The sequence below is a fragment of the Nicotiana sylvestris genome, chromosome 9, assembly GCF_000393655.2.
Source record: "Nicotiana sylvestris chromosome 9, ASM39365v2, whole genome shotgun sequence".
Taxonomy (NCBI): domain Eukaryota; kingdom Viridiplantae; phylum Streptophyta; class Magnoliopsida; order Solanales; family Solanaceae; genus Nicotiana; species Nicotiana sylvestris.
The window spans coordinates 141,573,633-141,588,505 of NC_091065.1; the positions used below are offsets into that span (position 1 = coordinate 141,573,633).

Here is a 14,873-nt window from a genome sequence, read left to right on the forward strand (position 1 = left end):
CATGTCAGGGATCTGAGGAAGTTCTTCCAAAGGCTTTGCAGGTACAATCTCAAGCTTAATCCTGCAAAATGCGCTTTTGGGGTGCCGTATGGAATGTTGTTGGGGTTCGTAGTAAGCCGCCGGGGTATTGAACTGGACCCATCAAAAATCAAGGCCATACAGGAATTGCCACCTCCGAGGAACAAGACTGAGGTGATGACTTTGTTGGGGAGGTTGAATTATATCAGCAGGTTCATCGCTCAGCTCACTACCACTTGTGAGCCAATCTTCAAACTATTAAAAGGATGCTGCAGTCAAGTGGACACACAAATGTCAGGAGGCGTTTGATAAGATAAAGGGGTATTTGTCAAATCCACCCGTGTTGGTCCCGCCAAAACCAGGGCGATCGTTGATTCTATATTTAACGATTTTGGACAATTCATTCGGCTGTGTATTGGGTCAACATGATATCACTGGCAGGAAGGAACAGACCATCTATTACCTCAACAAGAAATTCACATCCTACGAGGTTAAGTATACTCATCTTGAGAGGATATGTTGCGCCCTAACTTGGTTGACACAGAAACCGAAACATTATTTGTCATCTTATACTACTTACCTCATATCTCCCTTGGATCCATTAAAGTATATCTTTCAGAAGCCTATGCCCACAGGGAGGCTTGCAAAGTGGCAGATCCTGCTCACAGAGTTTGACATTTTCTACGTGACTTGAACTATAATAAAAGCACAGGCCTTGGTGGACCATTTGGCTGAGAATCCGGTTGATGAAGATTATGAACCTTTGAAAACTTATTTCCTCGATGAAGAGGTGATGCACATTGATGAGTTGGAACAAGTTGAGAAGCCGGTATGGAAACTTTTCTTTGATGGGGCTGCAAACATGAAGGGTGTGGGGATAGGAGCGGTACTTATTTCTGAAACAAGGTAGCACTACCCTATTACGGCTCAGCTTCGTTTTTACTATACCAACAACATGGCTGAGTACGAGGCATGCATTCTATGTTTGAGGTTAGTTGTGGATATGGGTGTCTAGGAAGTCTTGGTCATGGGTGACTCGGACCTCCTGGTGCACCAGATTCAGGGAGAATGGGAAACACAGGATTTGAAACTCATACCGTACAGACAATGTTTGCATGATGTTTGTCAACGGTTTTAGTCGATAGAATTCAGGTATATCCCAAGGATCCATAATGAAGTTGCTGATGCTTTCGCTATTCTGGCGTCAATGTTACATCATCCAGATAAGGCTTATGTAGACCCGTTGCATATTCAGGTCCGTGATCAGCATGCTTATTGTAACATGGTAGAAGAAGAACTTGATGGCGAACCGTGGTTCCACGATATCAAGGAATACATCCGGATGGGGGTATATCCAGTACAAGCTACCGGTGATCAGAAGAGAACAATTCGTTGTTTGGCAAGAGGATTTTTCTTTAGTGGGGGAGTTTTGTACAAAAGAACTCCAGATCTTGGGCTGCTGAGATGCATAGATGCTAGTCAAGCTACAGCCATTATGACCGAAGTACACTCTGGAGTTTGTGGACCGCATATGAGTGGGTACGTTCTGGCAAAGAAGATTCTCCGAGCAGGTTATTACTGGCTCACTATGGAGCGGGATTGCATCAGTTTTGTGCGTAAATGTCATTAGTGCCAAGTGCATGGAGATTTGATTCATTCTCCACCATCTGAATTACATACAATGTCTGCACCATGGCCTTTTGTTGCTTGGGGCATGGATGTCATTGGGCCAATCGAGCCAGCAGCATCAAACGGACACAGGTTTATTCTGGTAGCCATTGATTATTTCACCAAGTGGGTTGAAGCGAAAACTTTCAAATCTGTGACCAAGAAAGTAGTGGTCGATTTTGTGCATTCAAATATCATCTGTCGGTTTGGGATTCCGAAGGTAATCACTACAGACAATGGGGCTAATCTCAATAGTCATTTGATGAACAAGGTATGTCAGCAGTTCAAGATTACGCATCGCAATTCCACCTCATATCGCCCCAAGGAGAATGGAGCAGTCGAGGCAGCCAACAAGAATATAAAGAAGATACTTCGCAAAATGGTGGAGGATTCTAGGTAGTGGCATGAAAAGCTGCCGTTTGCATTGCTAGGTTATCGCACTACTGTCCGTACTTTAGTAGGGGCCACTCCTTATTTGTTGGTGTATGGCACAGAGGTAGTAATACCCGCAGAAATTGAAATCCCATCCCTTCGGATTGTCGTTGAGGCAGAAATTGATGACGTTGAATGGGTCAAAATCCGCTTGGAGCAATTAAGTCTGATTGATGAAAAGAGATTGGCAGCAGTATGTCACGGCCAATTGTACCAACAGAGAATGGCGAGAGCATATAACAAGAAGGTACTTCCACGGAAGTTTGAAGTGGGTCAATTAGTGTTGAGACATATCTTACCTCGTCAGGCTGAAGCAAAAGGAAAGTTCGCCCCAAACTGGCAGGGGCCATTTTTTGTAACTAGAATATTGTCCAATGGCGCGTTATATTTGACAGATGTAGAAGGGAAATGTGTGGAAATAGCTATCAATTCTGATGTAGTGAAGAGATACTATATATGATCTCTTTGTTTGATTGTACTCGTTTGTATTTGGCATGTTTGAATATTGAAATGACGAAGGCACTTTGTTTTGCTATCTACACACTTTATCCCTTGTCACCCCTTTTGAGCCTTATTTATTTTCTTTCAGACCCCTCTTTCGGAATCAGTAACGAATATTAGAAACACAAGCGTGAAAGAAAAGAAAAGGAAGAAAAGAAAAAGAGAAAGAAAAAGGAAAAGAGAAAGAAAAGAATGAAAAAAGGAAAAGAAAAACAGAGAAAGAAGAAAAAAGAGAACAGCATTTTGACCGTAAACTTTCAGGACCCTCCTGGAAATGTGGCGAGTTATTCTGGTGATTCCGTACTTCCACGGAATCACCAGAATAACTCACCAGAATAATTATTTCCACGAAATTATCCTTAGTATGCTCCATTGTCAGAGCATACTAAGGATAATATGATGCAAGGGGGGTACAAGGAATCACCAGAAATTTCATCAATGGAATGGTTGGTGATATCATGGGAGATGCAAAGGTTCGGATAAAGAGGTTAGAGGTAAAACAACAGCATGGGTATTGAACAGTCAGCTCGTCAAAGGTCATGGGGTTTGAAAGTCAGTCAGAAAGTCAAAGCAGTTCGGGGCCAATTTGGGAAAGCCAGTCAAAACAAAATAACGCAGTGGAAAGATCTTCAGCAAGAATGCCATCATCTAACCACCACTTTAAACTAACAAATTTTCTTTGATTGAAACAGAGGCAAAAGAATTCGTTTGTTTAGGAGAAACTCTCCGTAAGGGAAAGAGCAAACATCAAAACAGGTTTGATCGTAAACTTCAGGACCCTCCTGGAAATGTGGCTTAGTTAATTCAAAACAATCATGAGTAGCATAAATGTATCCCAAAGGAATATAAGCTAGTTTCAATGTTTGCATATTTAAGATAGGATTCAATTAGGAGTTCTTCAGGACCTCCCTGGATAATAGGATGTAGTTTAAAACCCTCTTAGATAACGGGACTTAGCGGAAGTAATACCTTTAGAAGATACAGCTTAGATCCATAATTGTCAGTTGTCAGGACCTCTCTGGATAATAGGACTTAGTTTTCAAATCCTTAGTAACAGTTGGTAGAATGATTCAGTTTAACACTCACCCATGTGCCCAGCTACCAAACTGGGGCAGGAAATTTTGTTTATTTTATCTGTTTTGTCGAAGTCAGGAGCCCGCCTGGAGAGCAGGGAATACTTTCAAGTGCAACAGTCAGAAGCCCGCCTAGAGAACAATGGAGCACAATTCAAGTTTTAGCTTTCAAATTCTTTGCTTTGTTTATTTTGAAGTCAGGAGCCCGCCTAGAGAACAAGGGAGTACAATTTAAATTTTAGCTTTCACATCCTTTGTTTTGTCTATGTTGAAGTCAGGAGCCCGCCTAGAGAGAAGGGAATACATTTCAAGTTAAAGTCAGGAGCCTGCCTGGAAAGCAGGGAATACTTTCACGTTTAACAGTCAGGAGCCTGCCTGGAGAACAAGGGAGTACAATTCATGTTTTGGTTTTCAAAATTCTTATTGATATTCGGTAATGTGATTCGTTTTATGCTTACACATGGGACCACATACCCAAACTGGGGCAAAAAATTTTCTTTGTTTTTGTCTATTTTTCAGGAGCCCGCCTGGATAGCATGGGAATACATTCAAGTTCAGCGATTAGGAGCCCGCCTAGAGAACAGGGAATACATTCAAGTTGAGCAGTCAGGGGTCCACCTGGAGAAAAGGGAACACATCTCAGATTACAATTCAAGGCGACAACAAAGAGATTCCACCGAGAGAACAGAGGACAACAAGGCAACAAGAACTGCAAGATCAAGTTTGAAGATGTAGATAGGACTTTTGTAATCCATAGATCATAGTCTAGTCTAGCTTCTTATTTAATTTTGACATGGTGTAGTAAGGGGGTTCAGTAAGCAGTAGCAGCAGCAACAACAATAGTGAAATCACAGCTTCATGGTAGTCCCAGCTACCAAAACTTCCTGAACTACACTGACTTGATTCCTTTTTAGCCAGGGATATTTAGGCAACCTCAGAAGCAGGGTGCAATCAAATCTTTCAAAAATGCTTCCCACGGAGTATTCAAACGGGCAAAAATCGCTCGTATCCTCTCACTTTAACTTTGCACGAAAACTCTTCATGTTTCCGAGCAAAGAGGGGCAGCTGTGAGCATGTGATTTTTGCCCTATATATGAATTACTCTCATAAATTCAAAACAAAATAATTTCTTTCAGTGTTTGCAATTTTGTGGATTTTTGTGGCATTTTCCGTTAATTGTTTGCATTTTGTTTGTGCATTTTAATTAGTGAAAAATATCAAAATATGTTGCATTTGCATTTAAGGTTAATTTTACATTTTAGGATTAATTAGAAAATTAATTGTTGCATAAAATGGAAAAATCACAAAAAAATTAGTTTAATTTGCACTTTTAATTTTAGCTTTGATTTTGAGTAGTTTTCTTTTGGTAATTTATTTTTAATTAATTGTGTTAATTATCATTTTAGGGATAATTAGTTTTTTTTAGTTCTAGGAATTAATTTTGATTTTAATTAAATTTCAAAAAAAGAAGGAAAAAGGGAAAAAGGAAAAAGAGTTTTGAATTAAATTTGTTTTGAAAAAAAAATGAAGATGGATTTCATATTTTGGGCCAGTTTTCAAACTAAAACCCAGGCCCAAATCTTTCAATGCAAACCCAGCCTACCCAGTCCATAACCCTCCCCAAAACCGGCCCATATCCGTGTCCAACTCGTTCCTTCACTTCCCAACCCCAAACGACCCCGTTTCAGTGGCAATAGATCAGGACCGTCGAGGTTTCTTGATCGGACGGTCCTGAAGCCTGGGTCGCCTAATACATAAGTGTCCTAACGAACCCCCCCAACCCCCCTGCCTCAAAAACCCTAAGAGACGCCGCCCCTGTTCTCCATCACCCTAAGACCGGCGGCGAACACACTCAGAATCCCTTGAATCTGAGGGTGAAGTCACAAACCCTAGCGCCGCCCTCATTTCCTCCGGTGGCGGCGCCGCCTCTGTTCACCACCAAATTCATACCATAGAACCACCATGACCACCCTTGTATCAAATCCCCACTCCGTTCCCCTCGAATCTTCCTAGAACGTCTCGAATCTTAAATCTAAGGTTCGAGCCCCAGAAGTCAAAGCCAAATCTACACATGCAATGGTGTTCCCCCAATTTTTATGAGTGTTCCGGGCCAGTTCCACCACGGAATAATGTTATTCGACAAGGAATAAGTAGTTGACATTATTCGGGGGTTTAAATCGGAAATTCAGTCGAAAGTTCGAGCACGAGTTGGTGAGTTTCTTTCATTCCTTTCGTTTACTCTTGTGATTCATTCAGCTTTCTCTCCTCTTCTCTTCTTCTCTTTCCCTCCGGTTAATTAAACTAAAATTGAACGAGTTTTTGGCTGAGATTGAGTATTGTCCGTTTTGTTCCTTTTCAGTTTTTCCGTTCCAAGTTTGGTTCTGTGATTTTTTTATTTGGTCTGTCTAGTTCTTTTGTTGACAACACGATTAATTTCTGATTTCACTTTATTTGTTTAGCCCTGTTAGCTTAATTAGGATTATATGATAATTTAGTCCCTTAGCTTAGATTTTAATTTTTATGAAAATTGTTTAGTCGTTTTCCTACTGCTTGCCACAATTTGCTCAATCTTAGTTCGTTTTGTTTGGGCTCTGAATTCATTTCAGAAACCCTTCAAAAGAATTTGAATTGATTTTTTTGAGCCCAGGTTTGGTTTAACCATTGGGTCATTTGACCCATGACCCATTTGAGGTCCTGGAGGGTAATTTTCAGGGGTTTGAGGGTAATTTAGGAATTCTGGTTTAGGAAATCTTTGAAAACTGATTGAGGAAGCTTCTAGTAAGCTGGGGTGGGGGCTATTTTGGAATTTTGAGGTTTACACCAGGGATGGCTAAGCTAAAATGAAAATTTCAGAAGGTTTTAATGGCAATTTTGAATTCTTTAAGGCTGCCCTAGTAGCTTGCCTATAAAAGCATTGTTACTTAGAGCTCAAGGCAGATTGGGAAGGGCTAAAAAAATACAGAAAAAAAAAAAAGAGAAACGGCTAAAAGAGAGATAAAAACTACTGTTCCATTGAAATTCATTTGGTAATTTTGAAGTTTTTTCCAGTCCTAAATCAAATCTCTGGTTTATTTGAGTTGAAAATGGTTTAAGCATTCCTGTGGTTAGCGTATGAGGTTCTTTTAAAGCTCCTGGGGTTGTTTTGAGTTTTAAACTTGGGCATTCAAGCTAGGTTTGAGCTGATTTCTTGCTGATGCTCTACTGATTTCTTCCTCTTTTCTTTTCTCTAACTGCACCAGGTACTCTTCTGAAACCATGGTTGGAAATGAAGCCTGTTTGAGTTTCATATAAAGATTTGTAAACCGTGCTGAAGTTGAATGAAAAGCATTAGTCCCTGTTGTTGGTTACTGTTTGATTTTACCATATTCTTATTCATGTTTTAGTCTAGCTTAGTGTGAATACTCCATTTCCTGATATACATTTGGTTTTAAGTGCTTGACTTGGACCTTGTGTGAATACAGTTGATTCAAGAGTGTTTTGGACTTGGTAGAATATGTATTAATTAAGGACTATGATTCCTAGTTTAACTAGTTAAGGCTGGCTGATTTGGATGTGTGTTTCATAGCTTTGGTAAATTCTAGGTTCAGATTCTTTATGTTGTTGGTCTAGCAAGCTTGATTTAGGCTTATTTCCCACTTATTATTTTAGATTTACTCCTATATCGCTTGAAATATAGTACAGGGGTTTTAGAGTTGTCATTTTGCTCATGTAAACCTTGAATCTTAAAAAACATTCGAATTGGATTTGAGTCTGATTTTTGACTTGAAATTTTCAGATTTGGCTTAACTCTTCATATTTAGCTTGTTTGGGCAAGTGTCGATGTCGTGTGGTCCGTTTAAATGTGCTATATTTGAATCGGAATTTAATACGAGTTGGGGGCCTTTGAGTTTTGTTGTTAATTGGTGAATAATTTGTGTAAAGGTCTGTTGTTGCAATTAGGATTGTATCGTCACTTTAGAACCTATGTAGCATTAAAATGTGCTTTGCATTTGATTCAAGGATTATCAGTATTTGTTCAACTCCAGATTTTCTTGAATAATAATTTCCTTCAAATTTTAGTGTTGAATCGTGTATTGGGCTGCCCTTACTGGCCCAATTATGATTATTTTTCCCTTCAGCGATCTGATTGCCAAGCTGGGCTTCATGTTGAGCCCAGTTGTTTCTCATGCCGGCCTGCAAGTAGCGGACAACCAGCCTTTGGCTTATGACCATCCTAGGCTTTTCCCCAATCAAACATGAGTTGTCAATTGCTAGCCTATTGATTATTAAATTTTAGCTTAAGCTTTGGCATAACATAAGTAGAAATCTTCCACTTCTATTAATCAACTAGTCACGCTCTTTTAATTAGATTCGAGGTGAGCCGTGCCAAACAAAATGACAAATCGCACGACCCCCGCTTAATTAAATTTGTTTCAATCCTTAGAATCCGAGGCATGCCACTTAGCGAATTTTCAATGGCACTCGCAAAGTTGCAACGCAAAATTGCTTTAGGCGCGTTAGTTTAATAATTTTACCTTCCTAAACTCGGGTGTGCATTTCATGTTACCCAAATCAAATCCCAAAACGTTGAATAAAATGTGTTCCGGATTGCGGGTGCATTTCATGTAGCGCGATCCAAAGACATGTTTTAGACAACGTTCAATCTACTTCAAAAATGGAATAAAAGTGGTTAAGAGTTAAAATTTTCACATAGGATCATAATTGTTTAAAATCAGATAATTAAGCTTAATATAATAGTTGAGCGACCGTGCTAGAACCACCGAACTCGGGAATGCCTAACACCTTCTCCCAGGTTAACAAAATTCCTTACCCTGATTTCTGGTTCGCGGACTGTAATACATTGTCAACCTTTTTCTCGACTCAGGATTTGAACCGGAGACTTGGGACACCATAAATTATCCCAAGTGGCGACTCTGAATCTTTAATTTCAATAATCCCGTTTCGATTTTCCTTTAATTGGAAAAACTCCCTTATACTATACCCTTCCGGGGGTGTAGGTAAAAAGGAGGTGTGACAACAACCAATTTATGCCAAGTAGAACCCACTTATTCCTAAGCGATTCTATTAAACAAGATTTAAAGTCTTGAGTTCTGGATATTCAATTCTACCAAACCCTAACTCACTTTTCCAAGTAAAGAAAGAGTAAAATAGAATAGATTAATGTTTGCAACCACCAACCACAAATAAAGAGCAAGAATTGAATATATAACCATTATATATATATATATATATATATATATATATATATCCAATGTTAAACACACATTAACTTTACACCCATCTAGGGTCCACAACCTTAGTATTTAAAACTAGCTACTCATGATAAAATACAAGAACAAAGTAATTATAAAGTCATAAAGCTTACAAAAGTGCAAGATTCCTTCTTCACAAACCTCCAAATAAAAGAAGTATTCAATGCTCTCTAAGTAGGACCTTGTTTCAGACTTGAATGACCACAAAAACCCTAGTTATTCTCTTTATAGTGGACCAAATATCGTAGTCAAAATCGGACAAAAATACCCCTTCAGATGGCTTATGCGATCGCATAATGGTCGCAGACCAGTTATGCAAACCGCATATTTGAGCATTCCATCGTAGACTTGCTGGGCTCCAGATCTTGCTTCCGTCTACAGTTATGTGGTCCGCATATGTGTTATGCGGCCGCATATCCCATCGCATATCATGTTGAGGACTATCTTCTACTGGAGTTATGCGACCATTATGTTGCTCTCATATGTATTATGTGACCGCATAATGGACCGCATATTTGCTTCTTCATTTGGCCCAAAATATTGTCTCTATTTGCAATCAGCTGGTCTGTTATGCGGTCCGCATGTGAATTATGCGACCGCATACTTGCAGCATATTTGTCTTTTTGTGGCTTTTTGGCTTCTTTTCCATGTTTTCGGGTCTTCAAGCTCATGCACTACAAAACAACCAAACATGATCAGAATTAACTAAAAATGCATTAAAAGACAAGTTAAAATCCAAGCAATTGGTATCAATTGTGCCGAAATTCTACGACACATCAACACCCCCAATTTAAACTCTTGCTTGTCCTCAAGCAAATAAAACAAAGCTATCCTATTTTCTACTACTTTTATTTTCGACATTCCACAAAACAGTAGTGACTATAGATGGTTTTGATTGACAGCTAACAAGCATGTAACCCCATTTATTTACCCTTCCTGAAAAACAACTTATCATTCAACCATTCGACTAATCAATTCGTGACCTTAGAGCCACGACTAAAATGACAAAATACTATTCACAGTGAAGTGCACTTGTGTTCTACTTCAAGAACCTATCTTTTGCTAAGTCTTACAATTCATGCACACTCACAATAAAGAAAATCCCCACTCACATATATATGCAGGGGATGCAATCAAAACACTCTAACACTCGGAACGAAAGCTATATGCTACAAGTATCAGTCCATATGCTTGCCTTTATTTTAACTCTGACGCTATCTCAGGAATGATTGACCGTACATCACTGAGGACTTTTCACGGGTTATAATGTAGGCTTCGGGACGGGTTGGATGAATATTTAGGAATGTAATGGTTATACCCTCCTTGAACTCTACATATATTATGCTCTTTTACTACATAGCCCTTATTTACCTCGGGTTACCGACCTAGAACCACCTCAAAGTATTTCTTCAAGTTTTACAAGACTCCACTCTTTTTCTTTTTTTTTTCTTTTTTTTATGTTTTCTTTTATTTTTGGAGCTTGCATTTCGTTATATACACAACTTTGAGGTTATTGCTTCTTTTTTTATACACACAGTAGCAAACCTTGCCAATTTCTACTTTATAAAGGCACCCCCAACTTAGGCTTTAAGACTCAATCTCACACGTTCAAGGAGGGATGTGTTCAAAAGAAGGAATTTCTTCCCAGAAGGGGTAAGGGTTTGTAATGTGGTAGTCAATGAAAGGTTAAAGGCTCAAAAGGGGGTAACTAGGGTAGTTAATGTACCAAGGAGGTCAATTTAGGAAGAACTGGCTAGTAATCACAAGGAAAGCCTAAGATCATTTCAACATCCAATCATTAACCTGAGAGTCGCACTAAGAAAGCAATCGGGCAAGTTTTAGACATCACAAGTTAGACATATGCATTATTCATACAAATCCTCACTCACTCACAATGCATGAATTGTTCAACTCAACATAGTTTCAGCCCTCAAGTGATACAAGGCAACTCAACACTTTCATCTCACATATGCAAGATTCTGAATAAGCATAAAATCAAAGAGCGAACCTCAAATTCACAAGACTGACTAACCAATACATTGTTTTTTTTAGATTCAATAGAAGGAAGGGTATCATATATTTACAACATTTAGCACATGTTTGAAGCCATATAGTCAACGCCAAATAAGTTAAAACATTTCATGCTACTACCATGGTTCTACTATTACACCTTTGTAAAAGAACCCAGTGAAGAAAAACCAAAGGGAATTCATTGCTAAACTACAAGAGTTTTATATAAAAACATAGGGTACAACAAAATATTTTTACAAAACAAAACATGGGTACAAGATTATGATCATAACTACCCCACCCCCAACCAAAGATCATGCATTGTTCCCAATGCATATAAAAAGCAAAAGAAATCTCAGGGACTCCCTGGGTGCACTAGGCGCTCGGGGAAGCAAAAGGATCTGGAACATCTGCGGGAGCGGTTGCTGGTAGTGAAACTGCAGCTGGTGGGACCTCATACTGAGTAGTATCTGCCATGGCCAGAGCAAAAGGCTCCAACTTCTGGGAGTAGAGCAGGAAGCTCCACCTGCTGTGAGGCTGGAGCTGGGGCTGGGGCCTGGGAGCTGCTAGCCTCTCCCGGTGATGGCTGAGTGGTCGAGGGATGTGCCTTGGCGACCAGATCTGCTAGCGAATGTGCAATTGCTGTTTGCACAACTGCTTCATCTTCATCCTATGCCTTTGTAGAGATAACAACCTGTTTACCCTGGGCAACCTTTTAGTAAATGGCACCTAGGAAGAAAGCGAGAATTGGCCAAGCAGCCAATGCCACCTCAGTAGTGGCTGATGATTCACTGATTGATACTGTGGATTAGGGTAGACGCCCTGCTATCACTCTGCCTGATTCTTCTACTCTAGAGTAGACTACCCCAGTTTCCACACCCGTGGAGGGTACCACCATCCCTCCCATTGATACTCCTATCCCGCCTCCAGCTCCAGCTTCCGGTTCTGATATTTCGGATGGGGATCTTAGGGGAGCTATTCAGATGTTGACCCAGCTAGTGGCCTCCCAGGCCCAAAGGTCGAATGTTGGGCCTAGTTCATCCAGCCAGTAAGGGGATTCTACTAGTTCCAGAGTGAACAGATTTCTTTAGTTAGACCCTCCGGTGTTTACAGGTGTCAATCCAGAAGAAGACCCTCAGGATTTTATTAATGAGATGCACAAGACCCTCAGGGTTATGCGTGCAACTGAGACAGAAGGAGTAGAGTTAGCTGATTACCGCTTGAAAGGGGTGGCCTATTCATGGTTTGAGTTGTGGGAGGATTCTCGAGAGGAGGGGCGCCCTTCGATGAGGTGGAGCGAGTTTGCTGATGCCTTTATTGATCATTTCCTGCCCGCTGAAACAAGGGCAGCCCATGCGGCAGAGTTTGAAAATTTGAGGCAAGGTAACAGAAGTGTGTGGGAGTACCACATGGAATTTGCTCGCTTGTCCAAGTATGCCATTCATATGTTGCCCACAATGGAGGCCAGGGTGCACCGGTTTGTTCAGGGCCTTAATTCTTTGACCATTAATGAGGCTTCTACGGCTGCATTAAATTCCGACATGAATTATGGGAAGATGGTAGCATTTGCTCAAGCCACAGAGAACCATAAATTAAAGAACAGAATGGAGAGAGAGGGTAGCAGCAAGGCCCGGTCTACGAGCAATATGGGAGAGTCACTAGGTGGGGGAAGATCAGCTTTCAGGGGAGGATCATCAGGGCCTTCCCAGTCTATTGCACAGTCTTCAGCTAGTGCACCACTGTCAGGGCCCAGCCAGCAGCAGTGGAGACATTTCAGGCCCGGTCAAGGCAGCAGGGGATCCCATCAGCGGGGTCGGTCAGGAGAGATGTTCCAGCAGCAGCAAAGGTCCCCGTTCCCTAGGTGCGGGAAGATGCACTCAGGTACTTGCTATCTAGAGTTACCTATATGCTATGGATGTGGGATGAGGGGTCATATTCAGAGACATTGTCGTGCATCCCGCCAGGGAGCGGGTAGGGGCACAGCTCAGTCATCCAGCCAGGCAGCTGCTACATCTTCAGCCTCCTCCCTAGCTGGAGGTACCCCAGCACCCGCAGGGCATGGTGCAGCTAGGGGTGGTGCGCAGAGTTTAGGAAGACCCAGCCGGTTTTATGCTGTAAGTGGTCGCCAAACTGCAGAGGCTTCTCCAGATGTTGTTACAGGTATTCTGACTGTCCAATCTCATGATGTGTGTGCACTTATTGACCCTTGTTCCACCTTCTCCTATATTACTCCTTTTGTTGCTATGGGATTCGGGATAGAGCCGGATCAGCTTCATGAGCCTTTTTTGGTGTCTACCCCAGTTGGTAAGTCTATTATAGCTGCTCGAGTTTATAGGGGATGTGTTGTTACGGTACAGGGTAGGGATACCGCGACCGATCTTATTGAGTTAGGGATGGTCGACTTTGATGTAATAATGGGAATGGATTGGCTTTATTCATGCTTTGCCAAACTTGATTGTCGGATAGAACCATTAGGCTTGAATTTCCTATTGAGCCCGTTATTTAATGGAATGGAGATAATGTAGTGCCTAGAGGTCAGTTTATTTCCTACCTTAAGGCCGCAAAGATGATTAAGAAGGGGTGTATCTATCATCTAGTTTGGGTCACAGACACCAATGCCAAGGCGTTAGCCTTGAGTCTGTACCAGTTGTGAATGAATTACCGGATGTCTTTCCAGATGAACTCCCTGGGATTCCACCGGATAGGGAGATTGATTTTGGGATTGATGTGATACCAGGCATGCAACCTATATCAATTCCACCTTACAGAATGGCACCGGCAGAACTGAAAGGGCTAAAGGAACAATTGAAGGATTTGCTAGAAAGGGGTTTTATCCGGCCGAGTGTGTCACCATGGGGTGCACCGGCCTTGTTTGTAAGGAAGAAAGATGGGTCATTGCGAATGTGTATTGACTACCGACAACTCAACAAAGTCACAATCAAAAACAAATATCCTCTACCTAGAATAGATGACTTATTTGACCAACTGCAAGGTGCTACATGTTTCTCAAAGATTGACTTATGGTCTGGGTACCATCAATTGAAGATAAGGGAGCAGGATATTCCAAAAACATCCTTCAGAACCCGGTATGGGCACTTTGAATTTATGGTAATGTCTTTTGGGCTAACAAATGCCCCGACAGCTTTCATGGATCTTATGAATCGAGTCTTCAAGCCCTTTCTAGACTCCTTTGTGATAGTGTTTATTGATGATATTCTTGTGTATTATCGGAGTCAGGAGGACCACACTGGCCATCTCAGGGCAATTTCGCAGACCCTTTAGCAACATCAATTGTATGCGAAATTTTTAAAATGTGAATTTTGGCTTGAATCTGTCGCGTTCTTGGATCATGTCGTTTCCGGGGAAGGAATTATGGTTGATCCTCAAAAGATTGTGGCAGTGAAGAATTGGCCTAGACCTACAACTCCAATTGAAATTCATAGTTTCTTGGGTTTAGCTGGGTACTACAGGAGGTTTGTGGAGGGGTTTTCTACTCTTGCCTCTCCATTGACTAAATTGACGTAGAAAGTAGTTTAATTCCTGTGGTCCGATGCTTGTGAAAATAGTTTCCAAGAATTGAAGTCAAGATTGGAAACAGCACCGGTGTTAGCCCTTCCAGAGGGTACAGAGGGGTTTGTAGTGTATTGCGATGCTTCGAGAGTCGGGCTTGGGTGTGTGTTAATGCAACACGGCAAGGTTATAGCCTATGCTTCTAGGCAACTCAATAATCATGAGAAGAACTATCCAACTTATGACTTAGAGCTGGCAGCAGTGGTGTTTGCGCTAAAGATTTGGCGACATTATTTGTATGGGGTCCATGTGGATGTATTTACGGATCAAAAGAGCCTTCAATATATTTTCAAGCAGAAAGAGTTGAATTTGAGGCAAAGAAGATGGCTAGAGTTACTCAAGGACTATG

At 41.1% G+C, this 14,873-nt stretch overlaps 1 protein-coding gene across 1 annotated transcript; it reads left to right on the plus strand.

The window, feature by feature from the left end:
* Nucleotides 1-1,300: 1,300 nt before the first annotated feature.
* LOC138878341 (uncharacterized) lies at nt 1,301-14,236 on the plus strand. The gene is made up of 5 exons (XM_070158008.1): nt 1,301-1,589; nt 3,312-3,409; nt 4,212-4,413; nt 12,068-13,258; nt 13,632-14,236. Exons 1-5 carry the CDS (start codon nt 1,301-1,303, stop codon nt 14,234-14,236), a joined length of 2,385 nt encoding a protein of 794 aa, XP_070014109.1.
* The last annotated feature ends 637 nt before the right edge of the window (nt 14,237-14,873 follow it).

Excerpts from the sequence above, each read along its gene's own strand:
- LOC138878341 (XM_070158008.1), top strand. The coding sequence starts at position 1,301 with ATGGTAGAAGAAGAACTTGATGGCGAACCGTGGTTCCACGATATCAAG. Across the intron at positions 3,410-4,211 it reads TTCAGGACCCTCCTGGAAAT|GAGCCCGCCTGGATAGCATG; the intron begins GTGGCTTAGTTA and ends TCTATTTTTCAG. Across the intron at positions 4,414-12,067 it reads AACAAGAACTGCAAGATCAA|GTGTCAATCCAGAAGAAGAC; the intron begins GTTTGAAGATGT and ends CGGTGTTTACAG.